General features: G+C 42.4%; 1 protein-coding gene across 2 annotated transcripts in view; it reads right to left on the reverse strand.

The window, feature by feature from the left end:
* NSF (N-ethylmaleimide sensitive factor, vesicle fusing ATPase) overlaps positions 68-14,196 on the reverse strand; it is a 57,730-nt gene continuing 43,601 nt past the window's right edge. Inside the window, exons 18-21 of one of the 2 annotated variants that reach the window (XM_021377659.1) lie at positions 8,312-8,446; positions 7,677-7,790; positions 2,175-2,230; positions 68-1,585 (exon numbers count right to left, since the gene is read on the reverse strand). In XM_021377659.1, coding sequence (XP_021233334.1) covers positions 1,576-1,585; positions 2,175-2,230; positions 7,677-7,790; positions 8,312-8,446 — 315 coding nt within the window. In that variant the 3' untranslated portion in view covers positions 68-1,575. The remainder of the gene's footprint in view (positions 1,586-2,174; positions 2,231-7,676; positions 7,791-8,311; positions 8,447-14,196) is intronic. The other variant, XM_021377660.1, reaches the window with a different exon arrangement.

Raw genomic sequence — 14,196 nt, forward strand, 5'->3', positions numbered from 1 at the left:
ATAAACATGTCATCTTCATCTACTCTAGATACACATCCCCATTTGACTAACACCAAAGACACAGATGTCTCCCAGTTGTGCTTTTTTATTGAATCCATTCATGTGCAATTGAACAAGATATTTATTCATCAATATAGCTCTGGACATAGACACAATAAGGTTTACATCATTTACTCTGAAATAAGTTAACGTGTGCTGCTGTCACAAGGACTAGCAGAGGAAAGAAAGGAACAAAAAAAGTCACAAGATCATACACAAAATGAGAAGGAATAATAACCACTGGGACTCGCAATGTCATCACAATACAACAGCACTACCAAAGGAAAAGAAACCAGAGTGGAGTGACTGAAACACTCTGATTGCCGTAGTACGCAATAAGGACTGCAGTACCTTCACCTTTGGGCCTGAAAAAATGCAAAGCACCCTCCTTCCCTGGGAACACCTCGTTGGATACAAGCTGCTAGCCCTTAACAGCATGTCCCATCAAGTCAAGGAAGCTACACTGACTAACAGCTCATAAATGGCTTTGATTCCGTGCCCCACCAAATTGAGGTATGTTCCATGAACCTTATTAAACATGTGGAGCCAAAGAACCAGAGGGGAGTATCCTCGTGCAGTCATCATAACAGCACCTCACTGATGCAAGATGACTATTGGGGAAAAGACCATGTAGCAAAGTTCAATACATTCCTTAGTTTAAGTGCAAAAACATGGCAATGCACATCTCGTGCATCCACAGAGCTTGGCTTCCTCTCCATCTCTAAGGACAATTTCATCCTTTGGTAACATGGCAGAAAAATGGGATGTAGTGAGGCCAACTAATGTCAAAACTGTCATCTACGGCGCACTAATACAGAGCTTTCAGGTTGGAATCAGCACCTCTAAACTTGTTTTTGAATTAACAACAAGTTTCAATGGTCTAAATGGATTCTGAAGTTTTTTCCTCTATTCTGACCAACATAATTCCCTGACTTCTTCCAGTCCCTATTATCATTAGCCAGTCTCTCTCATCGGGCCACAAAACACCTGGGCGTAAAAGGAAACAGGTATTAGCATTTTGGAAATTCTGGAGTTTAATTACTGTGGTCACTGACTCTTGGTTAGCAGCCCTACTCAATGTTCAGTGAGGCACAGGATGACATAACCGAACAAGAAAGCATTCATCAAATCAGAACACAGAGGAGTACTTCAATAAGCCTTCGCCACAGGTTTTACTAGAAGTCACATTTTCTTTCCTATTGTAGTAACTGGATGCTGGACATAAGTGAGTGTTAGCTTCAAAACTTGCAGAACATTTCCCCCATGCTAAAATCAAATGAGAACGCAGCCTCGCCTGCACAGAGACAGAAGCACAGTGTTCTAGAAGACACTTCCACATGACATCTGTATATTAAAGACAAAGAATAAAGATACTGTATTGCACTAAACATGCAAATTCCACGTTGGGTTCTTGGAAAAAGGGGAGCATTTCACTTTGTCCAGTGTGCTGAACACAGAAGAGTAAAGATCCCAGTGTATTTTCTTCAGGTTGGTCACTTTTCCAGCTGCTGATCTTGCACTTGGTCCATCTTCAGCCTAGGGAACTCTTGGAAAAGAAGCCAAATCCATCAAAAAGCATGCACAGGTACGAAAGCATCAAGCACACACTGGGACCCACGCACAGGCAGGCAGGACAAGCACTGCTGTGAGCTTCCCCAGCTGCCCTACATGCATTAGAAAGTCATTTTCTAGCAGATGCCGCTGTGCTCAACTATTCCCTGTGACACCTACAGGGGAAAGGGCAGGACATCCTTCTCTCTGACAGGAAAAAAAAAATAAGAAATCAAAGTTCCACTTTTTAGATAAATAGATGGATTTCAACTCTGGCAGACTCTTTTGATTTAAATTTTTTTTGTTTTTGATTTTAAGTTGTGGTCCAATATCTCACTTGCATTTTAGAAGTCACAGTTAAATTAAGAGAAGCTGAAAACTCAGGCATGCAGCTTCTCAAAGTCTTCAGAACCTCCCCCTCCCATAACCTGTATGGAAAACTGATCTGAAAACCCCTCTGTACGGGAGGGGTCAACAGCTATACCAAGTACACTCTCGTGCAGCTTCCCCTTATGGGAAGCAGCAGCCTTATTTCTGATCGGAGAACAGAATTTTAGCCAATGCTTTAAAACAAGAGTACTTACGTTCCTTCTTCTCTCAGAAGAGCCAAGAATTTTTTCACCCGATACTCAGGATCCATCTACATACAAACAAAACAGATCTTCTTTAGTACATGATGCAGCCTCCCACGTAGCACAATATGAAAATAATGCCACAAAGACAACTGGAAGCTTGGTTCTCAGAGTATCTCTGTTGTGCTGCAACAAGTCCTTTGGTCCAGGAGCTCCTTGTTCTGTTTGTATGTGTATATTCTGTTTGTACCTTCAGCAACCTGTGCATCTTTAATACATTACCAACAATACAGTGGTTTCATCCTGAAAACAGTCAATGGTACTATAAAGTTGACTAGTAGCAAGCATTCCAAACCTTCTATCCGCTTGGTGATAAACAAGCAAGTGGCTCTGCTAGAAAGAAGAACTGGGACTTGTCCCAGGGTAAATAAATCCTAAAACAGCAGCAGTATTAACAGTGATGCAGGCAGGAAAGAAACAGCTAGCGAGAATTTGTGCTAAGGTAAGCTAAAAATGTGTCACTTCCTATCATGTTAAAATATCCCAGCAAGGTCAATACCTCAATATCAACTGCTGAATTATTATTATAGATCACTGAAAAAAAAGACGATTTGAAGGAACTCAGCAAGGATCAATGAACTGTGATGACGGGCTTTTAACAAGCAATGTTAATATTGGTACCATTCAGGGTTCTGTAAGAAATGAAAGGCAACGTTGCTACCTAGAGCAGTGTCTGAAATGTGTAATACAGTCTTAAGAGAGGGACACATTGGAGAGAGTTAAAGGGCCACGAGGATGACCTAGCATCTGTCATACAAGGAGAAGCCATGAGAGCTAGGAGAACGAAAGACTAAGCATTGGGACCCTGAAGACGAACTCTTTCAATGTGTACAAAAACAAGAAGTGAGGGAGTAAAGAAGAAAAGAGGCTCTTCTTAGTGGTGCCTGTTGACAGGACAAGAGGTCAGAGGGACAAACTGAAATACAGGAAATTACATATAAATGTAAGAGAAAGCTTTTTTCTTTTAGGGTGATCCAGCACTGTTAGGGACAGCCCATAGAGGCTATGGAGCATCCATCCTTGTAGATATTTGAAACCCAAACGGATTTGTGAAAATGAACAAAATACATCTGATCTTTGACCATGAATGAAGTGCAATTGAGAGGGATCCCTGACCTTGTCAGGTAAGACCTATAGCATTTTTGTAGATATTGGCTGTGAAGATGTCTACTTCTGAAAGGACTTCTGAGGAGTAACTCAAGTGCAGCCCACCAAGACCTCAGACTTGACTTCTCATGTATGATCCAAACTCACAGATGGATTATCCATGAGAAAACTAAAGCAGATGGACAAATGAACTGCTAAGAAGCAGATCGTGCTAGGAATACTCAAAAAAAAAATTTTCTGCATTCATATTGGAGCCAGAAGGGCCTGGTTCCCATAAAACATTGATATCATAGAGGATTATGAGACGTCTGTTATCATCAACACATACAATCTCTGAAGGTCTAAATTCAGCGTTGACCCTGCTTTGATATAGATGGCTGTTTTAGGCGGTATCTTGAAGTCCTTTCCAACCAGAATGATTCTGAGACTGTACGATTTTCAGTATTCCGCAAATAAGGCCAACCAGAGAACTGCAGCCTTGACAACTGGAGGAACAGCAATTCTCTACTTAGATACCTGCACCCAAAGAGAAGCACTGCTGAGGGCCAAAGACAATATCTGTACAACCATCGCCAACGTTTACACTGCCAGGTACGCCAATGCCCAACAGTCAAGTGCACAAAACAGCAGGTGTAGAGCCAAGAAGCCAAAAAAAATTAACTGTTTACCGAGTGAAGTGATAATCTTTCACCATCTCCAATTAACCCAAGGAACCATGAACACTGAGATGGTGCAAGACATGACTTCCGACCATCAACAAAAAGTGCAAAGCTGAAAGAAAAAATCTCAAGCAGAACAATCAAAGGGCCTGGCTCTTTCCAGGACTACTTATCTCAATGACTTCCAGAGGGTATTATCTACCTGCCAAGAGTATTATGTACCTGCAAAACAGATGGTCCTGCTGCCAGGACCTTGGTGCAACCTCAGGGTACCACAGAAAAGTCAGATGAACAGTCAAAACTCATCACAATCTCAAAATGACAACAAAGGAGCAGTGATTCTCTTCTTCACCAGGAAATGTGTACCAAGGCAATCAGCTGAAATTCACACTTGCCAATGCCAGTGTTCCATTTTCTGAATCAAAGATGTTGGTCCTCCCCAACTCTTTTTGCTTAGACACAAGAAAGTGGCAATGGTAAAACTGTCCATCATCTGTACTGATACAGCTTCTACAGAGCTTTCTGGGACGAACAGCATCTATCTGCAATTTCTTAGCCAAAACATTAAAGCAAACAGCTTATTCACAAAACGTAGATGAAAAATGAGAAGGTTGATCTATTCTGAAAGATGAAGACTGTGAATAGAGTGCAAAGGAGATGTAGATTCAGGACTCTTGAGTAAAACTTCAGGCAACCTGTGAAAGGAGAATTGCTCCTATCAAACTGGGTGAGAGATTTTTCTATGAGAACAGACCTGAGACCAACTCCGCAACACAGTTCCCACCAGTGGAAGAAAACTGGCAGCTTCTCTCTACATAAGGCAGTACCAGCCTCAGGACATGTCTGGGAGTCCTTAGGAGAAAAAGAAACTGGAGAGACTTTATTAATCTTCCATCCAGAGAAGAGAATCCAGCAAGACGTGCGTGTCCTTGGATACTCCTGTAAACCTACCATAAAACCTAAACTCTAGGTGTATTACTTAGTACAAGATAATATACACAGTATTTTAAGATGACTCTTAAAATAAATTCACAAGTATGTTAAAATAATCAAAACTGTTTGTCTGCAATGTAAGTTCTATTTACGCTAAACAGAAGTTACCAAATCAGGAAATAGTGGAGGTTCAAAAAAGGGCTTTCTGGAAAGCTGCCTGGCTCCGTCAGGTTCCTACTGAGAGAAGGAGCAAAAGCTGACAATTAAATCCAAGAGCAACAAGATGGGCAGGGAAAATAAGCAGCAGGAACCAGTCCCCTGCAAGAGGAAAAGAAGGCTCACGTATCCAGGATGGGGTTGCAGTGCTGGGCCAAGGTGAATCATAGAATCGTTCGAGTTGGAAGGGACCCTTAAAGGTCATCTGGTCCAACTCCCCTGCAATGAACAGAGACATCTACAGCTCGAGCAGGTGCTCGAGCTCCACCCAGACTGGTCCTGGATGTGAAAGTAGTACCCGACAGCACTATGAGGTGGCCCATGTACTGCAGCCAAGGACACTGCAAAACTAAACCGGATTCACGTAGCACACCATGAGTGTTTCCATTCATCAAATGCTTCTTTTGAACAAGAACTCAACATCATTCCAGGACTCACAGTATAAACAAGATGACCAAAGTATATGACACTAAATGCGAACAGTTCAACATTAAAGGGCAGGAATAGCAATAAACACAGTTTGAGGGAAATCAGACTGCCAGAAAGTGTGGGGTTACAAGGTTTGTACACATGGTAACAAAGCAAGCCAAGGCATCAAAGCAATGTGGTGGTTCATGATACTCCATGAAAGGATTCTGATATTGAAAGAAGTTGAGCAAGACTTAAATTGAAAACAAACTAAAATCATTAAAACAGAGTAAGAATAGCTACAAAAAGAACATGTTGGGTTTACTCATCCAGTAAAACAAAACACAGACTGAAGGACTGCAGAGAAGGAAGTTGGGTGCATGGTTTTTTGTGCAAAGAATCCATTCACCATGGGATCTGATCACTTGCATTTTGACAAACATCGTTCATCACTTGGGATTTTTAAGGATTTCAGATTTCTGATTGAAACTTTTTCTAAAAAGCTGTGTTCTAGCTCGGTGGAAAATAAAAAAGAACCAGAATATCTCATTTGATAAAATTCTGCTCTCCTGTAAAGCAAGACAAATTAGATATCATGGCAATATTCTCCTCTTTAGTGACAGCCTGCATTGCTTTCCTGTATTTATAGCAGTTGGGTAGATGGAAACATGCAAACAGTTCAGATATTTTGTAATAGAACATCTTTGCATTTAGCTTCCATACATTATTACATTCAATTTGGGTGAAGATCGTAAATCTCATGGCTACCAGCCATCTGTGTGCAGTAACACAGGTGGGTTATCAGACATCTATGCTGATGGTAACAGTCACTTGTTAGGAATAGCACAAACAGGGTCACAGTTCTGCCCACCTTCTCCCAGCCTGATTGGTCGTGGGCTTGTCTACAATGATGGTTATCTGGTTAAAAAATGCACAATACCATTTTGCAGAGTGCACAGCAGCATGAAGACTCCCTATCACAGTATCATAGCTGTGCACCCACAGTGTCATGCCATGGATAAGTCTGGGTGAGCACGTTCACCCATAATTTACATAACCGTAACCTTCAGTTTTGACAAGAACCAACACTTCAGAGCAGCAACAGAAAACATCCTGCGTCAGAAGAAGGAACCCATTGTCGAGGCGAAGTGAAATGGGCTGCAGCAGAGTCCCCGAAGGCCTGCACCCCTTAAATACATTTAATACATGTGAGCAATGACTTACCGACTTGCCTGTAGGTATGGAATTAAAAGCCAAGGAAGAAGAAGAAGAAGTAATCTAGATAAATGACTTTATTCCCTGAGGTGACATCCAGTCAGAGCATATCCTCAGTGCTGTGCAAGTTTTAACAGAATTGTGAATAGTGAACAGAGGGATACATGACTTATATGCTGCTGAACTACATGCCTCTTAGCTTATGCTCAGCCTCTCCTAGGAAGATCTAAGGACAGTTCACTCAGCTGCACTAAATCCATTTGATGTGAAAGGAGAGCGTGTTGGGAGGGGGGAGGACTCAGAAGGGCGCTGAAATGTCAGCGCAGAGGATTAGGGCTGCACGCTACACCCTCTCATTTTCAGCATGCACATACTGTCGAGCAGCAGCTTGATGGCTGCTTGCAGGCATGGGTGATGGGTGCGGGGGAGGGTTAAGAGCTGCATATTTCTGCCCTCTGCAATTATTTTCTTTAAAGTGCTGAAAGTGGAAAATAAAGAGGAGAGCAGCTGAACAGCCTGACAGATTTATCTTCTTCAGGGAAGGAGCACATACACCTGCACAGGCACCTTTTTCTTTAAAAAAGTAATAAAAATCCTAAGCGATTGCTATCTGCAATCTTAACATGCTGACTGTAGAGAAGAAATTCCATGAAAACTGAGTTAATCCAATCCCTCCCATTGCCAGACGCTCGTCTCTGAAGTGCAGCTCTAAACAGCCCATGGGCACTGTGGTTTTAAAGATCTCTCCCCAGACCAAGACCTGGCGATTCCTTTGTTCAGAGAATTTCTTCTCACTGAAGTTCTTTTCTCAATTAAACCTATTTAAAGACTCCCCAAGTAGGAGTCTGCAGACAACAGGGAACCTCTGAGACTGCTACATTTACCCCAGTCCTGCTTGGATCAGAGAAATTCTTACTTGTAGTGACATTTCTATCAGCATCAGCAGCTTCTTGATACCAATCCAAACAGATTTCCCTTTGACATTCTGTGCAATGGTGCTGCGTTCCTTATCTTTAAAGTTACCCAGGAGCTGGAAAAGAAATAATGAAATCAGGACACTGGCAGTAGGAACAATGTTACCTACCATAGGGCAAAGTGAATGAGAAGCTAGAATGCATTTTCTAGCTTAGAAGCACAATTTGTTGCAATATATCCAGACAAGGCAAAACACCCTTCAATACTGATGAGGATTTCCACTATGGCATAGAACAAGAAGCCATTTAGAGCATGAATTTGTGAAGAATCTATAATTTCTTCACCACCAAAACCCCTTCATTTGACATTACTTCAATTAATGAAAGTTTGGCATCCTCCACTTCAAGCACCCCAACTATATTCACTGTCCAAGGGTATGAAAGTGGGATCTTTCAATCCACTACACAAACTTCTTCCCTAAATCTTCTGTTCTCTCATTTTTCATTAATTTATCATATGAACAAGTAGTTCAGAGAAGTCATAGTTAAGTTGGACAATGTTCCAAAATACAGACCTACTGCAAAATCATTCATTTCCAGCAAATTTTAAGGTTGTCATCTTTTAATTTTTTCTCACCTCCAAAGCCTCCATCAGCTGCTCCCCAGTTGCAATGTTGGGCACATGGATCGTGGTGCTGAAAGCATTCAACATTTCCATTTCCTGCAGGACGTCTTTGCGACTGGTGGTTCCGATGATCAGGAGCTTGCGACCCTGTCCACACAACAGAGCAAGTGTCAAGAAAGGAGAAACAAAAGAACAGAGGAAGCATCCTGGGAATGCTTCAGCTAACTACACATGAGAAAAAGAAAATGGACATGTAAAAATACTAAAAACTAGCAAGATTACACCTTCCAGCAAGTGAAGTTGTCAACATCAATCATACGAATCTAGGATCACGTTCCAGAAGTCCAGCAGCAGGGTGTATAGAGTTAAGGACAAAAGAATGGAAAACATCAACTGCCAGTGAAAATCAACCTCTGCTGGCCCATCTTGCATATGCCATTGGAATGCTGTTTGAATTTTACTCTGCAGATTCAGACTCTGATTGATGCTGGCTGATGGAAGGATCTGTTGGATTCATCAGCTGTGATCTGTCCCTTTTCCAGTTCAGCACACACAAAGCCTACGGGCTAGGAAGATACCTGGCAGGCCAAGTACCCTTCTCACGTGCTGTCCAGAAGTTCAGCTGATGCTTAGAGACAAAGAATGTGAAGTGAGTTCTCCAGGGACACCAAAACTCTGATCTGATCGTGAGCCACTGAAGCACAATAACAAATATGGAGTGCTCCAACATTTGCTCTGGAGTTACCACCCAAGGACATGTAATGTTTATGGTAGTAGATAAGACATCAATCAAGGGAATAAAAACCTGCAAACTAACTGCTTGAATGATGCGACCTGAGCAACTTCTACATGGACAAAGAGCAGGCCCGGTTATAATAAAAATGGAATTTATTTTGAGAGTTCATTAGAGACCGAAAGATCTCACTGGAAAAAGATATAAACACTACAGAAACATAATTAGGTAAGTTTCACCAACTCCAACTTCAGGTGTCCACATGTGATCTCATTATCGATACTTCCTTCTTTGCTAACAAAGCCCAGATGACATTTACCTCCTCCCAAAGCTACCTCCACTCTGAACTCCCACAGCAACCCATTTTCTAGCTCAGTTGTAGAAAACCGAACTGCTGACAGCCACATTTATTCAGATGAATCCCAAACTTGCTGAAAACCAGGCCAGCAGACAATTACTACACACCCAAGAATGACTCTGAGTGACTTATGACCACTTAGGAAAGCCACTGGAATCACTCATTGTGGCCAGTTCTGTGAAAACGTCAGCCCAGTGCTACGCATTACTCAAAATACAAACACTGGGAATGGGAAAAGAGGAAAACAGAAAAAACTATTCTACTGCATGAAATCAGAGTGCTTTTATGCTCCTAAAAACACTTGTCATCTCAAATACTGTGTCAAATACAGCACTGAACTGGAGGAATTAGAGGAAGGCAATGAAGATGTGCAGAAATATGGGATAACTTCCCTAAAAACTCTTGATAAATTGATGGGGGGAAGAAGGGTATTAGAGAGGTCTATAAATTCATAGGTGGTGTGGAGGAGGAGACGAGGGCATAAACTGCTGTTTCTCACTACAAAAATTACAGAGCACTTTGTGACATCGAAGGTCAGGCTGGTCGGGGCTCTGAGCACTTGATCAAGTTGTAGGTGTCCCTGTTCAATGCAGGATGGCCTTTAAAGGTCCCTTCCAACTTAAACAATTCCATGCTGACTCGACGTTGACTTCATGTTGGCTACATTATCCACACTCAAGACCCTGAACCACGGATGACTGAATGGTAGAAAACTCATCAGAACAGATGGCTTTTCTGCAAAATAGTGCTTAAAGTTTTTAACTGCTCCACCCAAAGCATTCTTTCCCTGCTTTCTTCAACAGAAGATATGCACTTCAACTTGCTACCTCTGAACTTCAACCACTAGGAAAGGTTACTATAAAACAAGCGTAATCTTTGCTGTACCAATTACTAACACAAAAATTGTCAGGAGTGCCCTGTACTTTTCAAGGTTTCAGGCAACTTGCTCAGCAAACAACTGCAAAACCTACAAGTCAGAAATGTTTTGCCCCAGGCACTACCACAAAAGCACAAAAAGCCATAAAGTCAAACTGAAAAAGCTGACTTCATCCCATTGCCCTGCAGTGACTATACACCATAAGGTATCAGCAGTCTTATTCTTGATGTTAAGATGTACTGTTAAAGTGTCCCTGTTTCCAGATATCTTAAGTTTCTTTATCCTTAATTTCTACAATAGCCATTGCAAAGACTACAGAAGATCAGGACGGAAGTGAACTTTCAAACATCAGGCTTACCAGAGTAACCCCAAGTAAGGAGGAACTTGGCTTTCCAACAGCTTGAAATCATTTGATTTCAGACATTATCGGGGCAGTTTAGTTCCTCCATCAACACAGATGAGATACAGGCACGTCACCTAAGTCTGGCTTCCTCCTGCCCATTTTCAGGTAATTCAAGTGCCCAGTTAGGATCCCAAGGTCTGTCAGTATCGATCAGGAGGTCCCCACTGCCTTTTAGAAGTGGGATAACCCCAGACTTCACCTCTCCCTACTACACAGAATTTAAATGAATAAAGAACATAATTAGACAACTATGGGATTCCAAGTTCATAAACTGAAGTCGTTTTAAGTGATGGCATTTTCAAGCAATATGAGATTGATTCTTCTCGCCTCATTTTTTCTTCCTAGCGGGCACCAGATGATTGCACTGATGACCAAACTAGATCATACAAGAATGTAATAGACTGCTACAAGCAAATGAAGTCTGAACATGTCAGCAGAGTCTCAAATTTCCTAATTTCAGTGCATCTCACCAGCCCCAGGCAAGAGGAGCTCAAAACGCAAGTGTCAGTGGGTACTGAAGTGCCTCTGCTAGATACCCGTTAGTTGATCACTTCACTGTGGCCCCTTCTTTATTTTTAAGTTTTGAGGTATCAACAATTCTTCCCACGTAATGGGAGAAAACGCAGTTCCCCAAGTTTACAGGTGTAAATGTCACATCACCATTGACTCACACTGCTTCCAATTCGCACCGAGCGATGTGGGATCAGGAATGCATATGGGATTATATCAAACAAGGAGATTACTCTCCCCTTTTCTCCGTCAACTTTCATAAATGTGCAAAAATGCAGAGGAGAGGAAAGGGGCCGGGGGCCTCTGGGAGCAGTGGAAGGGCATCCATAGGAGTGTTCAAGAGCATCTCACTAAGCCCGACATCTCATAACACTGCACAAATTGTATGTCCAGCTTAGCGCGGGGATGCTGCAATGGTCTTTCACCCTTTGAGCCGATTGTTAGCTTTTCACAGGAACCAGCAGGGAAGCACATGTGAAACCTCTGTGGGGCTGGTGAGCGTCTCCATGCCTTGTGTGACTCTGCATGTCGATGAAGCAGCTTCGGCTTTCGGAGCTGCTGCTGCTTAGTTCTCAGAGAAGTCCTTTTCTCCCGCTCGACTCCCCGCTGCGACAGTCCTTTTCAGGCTTTCTATCCCTCCCAGCCTCTTCTCCTGCACTCAATTGAAAGAAAGACCCAAGAGAACATGGTTTATTTTCTTCTCTTAGTCCATTTTAGAAAAGCTTTTTAATTGGTTTAAAAAAAAAAGATGCTAAACAAAATGCAGTGTTTTTGGGCTGGTAACAGATACCACTATTTAAGCATTGCTCAGAGGAACTCACAGTCATGAATTTAAAGCACACCCAGAAACGTTTCTCGTTTCTTTAAAGCCTGATTGTGTTTACTCCCAAAACTTCTGCGAAAGTACAAGAAGGTTCCAGCGTTTGCCCTTCGCACACCACGTTAATGCACTCGCAATAGGAAGAGGGGCGGCTAGGAAGCAGCCTTCACCAACCAACTTAACATACACCTCGATGCATAATTAATAAGATATCATCCCAGAAATGCTCCTTACACACACAGCCTACAGTGATTGCAGGAAGCTGACTGCACATTAAGTACACTCTCTGCATGAGATGTGACAACGCTGTGTGAATACATAATCTGGGCCACAACGATGGAGCGGCAGCGCTGCGCTGCCAGAACACTGCTGCCCACCATCCCCGGCACTTTCTTGTTCCCATTTCCAAGCTTTTCACACCACCTGTTCTCATACTTGGACCTCTCTGCCTGTTCATAGAAGAGGATAGGAACTGAGTCCCTAGCATCTTGACAAGAATTTCTTGCAGCACTGGGACAGCTCCAGTGTGAGGTCCATTTTTATAGGGTACGAACCTAAACCGTGACCCAGGTTGGGGGGTTGGGTCGCTGGCTGGGACCAGGATGGGTCTCAATGCCAAGAGACTGGCGTTAGTTAGACCTCATGGAGCACGTTAACTCCACTAATGCTACTCACGTGCATTTACAGCACGTATCTGCATCTCAAATTACAACCAAACCCCTTGGAACCAGCCGTTACCTCCAAATAAATTGCTCCCCGAGGGAACTGGTGATCCCAGGGGAAACACGGAAGGGCAGTGATTAACCAGTGGTGTTATCTCCCTCTTGGATTTCTCACTTGAGCTTTAGAGCCTGGAGAGTCTCCATGTCCAGATTCAATCCTTTTCACAGTAGGAAGAAAACTCTTGGCCTTTTCCTGCATGAATCCACATCTTACGCACAGGGTTATTTATGGAAAGAAAGAAATAAAAATCCCCACGAGTCATGATAATCGCAGGGAGCTCTCAAGAAATAAAATACTTTAGGAAGAACCCTGTGATCAGAACTACCCAACGAGGTCAGCCCTAACAGCCCATCTGATCCAATGTCCTAATTTCTACAGTAGCCAACAGTGGACACTTAAAAGAAAAAAAAAAAGAAGAAGAAAAAAGCATCAATCAAAGAGTGACATTTCCTCAGAAAACTCTCTACCCTCCAACAATTTATGGCTTAAGTCACCATAATATTGGCTGTCAACCCAAAGTCTTCAGCCTCAAGGGCATTTCAAACATTGCAGAGCACAAATCTCCAGCAACATGCATAAACTTGGCAAATATCTGAAAGCTCCAAGCCCTGCATCCTGCTTTCGGGAGACTCGGGTGCCAACAAAAGTGCAGCTAGACAGCAAAATACACTCAGAGGACACAATAATAAAATGGAAAACGTGGTATTTTAAGTACTTCGGACTACTGAGCCAAATCAAGTTCTATTTTTCTCTACTGATCTATGGGAACAATGGCAATATGGAAATATCTAGCAATAGGTTAGTGATTGCATGAGATTGAAACAGTCAGAAATGGTTGTGCAGCTGCACACAGCCAGCCCTTCTGTTCCAACTGCAGGATAACAGAATCCAAGCCTGATATTAGAGGCTTCACACAGCATAGGCAGGTCTGGGAGAAATCTTCGTTCTCCCAGGTTCACAGTCAGAAGGGGAACCTCAGGGCCTGTGGCATTACAATTTAGTTCACCTGGATTTGAAAGGTCTTTTCACCAAACTATCTAATAAAAATAATACTCATGCATATGTGATTGCTTCTAGGATATTAAAAATGACACAAAAAGCAAAAAGGCTTCATCCAGGCTATGTTTCTCTAATTTTCCATAACACCAACTTCCAAAGTTTTCCTGTTAGAACGTTGCTTATTCATGCAGACACTTTCACACACAGCAGAACTCTAGTGAATGACCAGAAAAATGGCAAACAAAAAGGGAGAGTCCCTCCTGTTTGTCTCATTCAGTGCAAGTTTCAAAACCATCATCGTTTGTCGTGTTCTTGAACGTCATCAAGTCAGAAAGTACAAACTGACAGGGCCTGAAAACGATGTAACACCTTAAGCTATACTCACCTGATGATATCAAGAACAAATAACCCCAACATTCATAATCATACATGACTCAGAAAACAGTTTCTAAATAAGGAGGGAGCACATGCTTG

The sequence above is a fragment of the Numida meleagris genome, chromosome 26 (assembly GCF_002078875.1).
Source record: "Numida meleagris isolate 19003 breed g44 Domestic line chromosome 26, NumMel1.0, whole genome shotgun sequence".
In the NCBI taxonomy this organism is placed as follows: Eukaryota; Metazoa; Chordata; class Aves; order Galliformes; family Numididae; genus Numida; species Numida meleagris.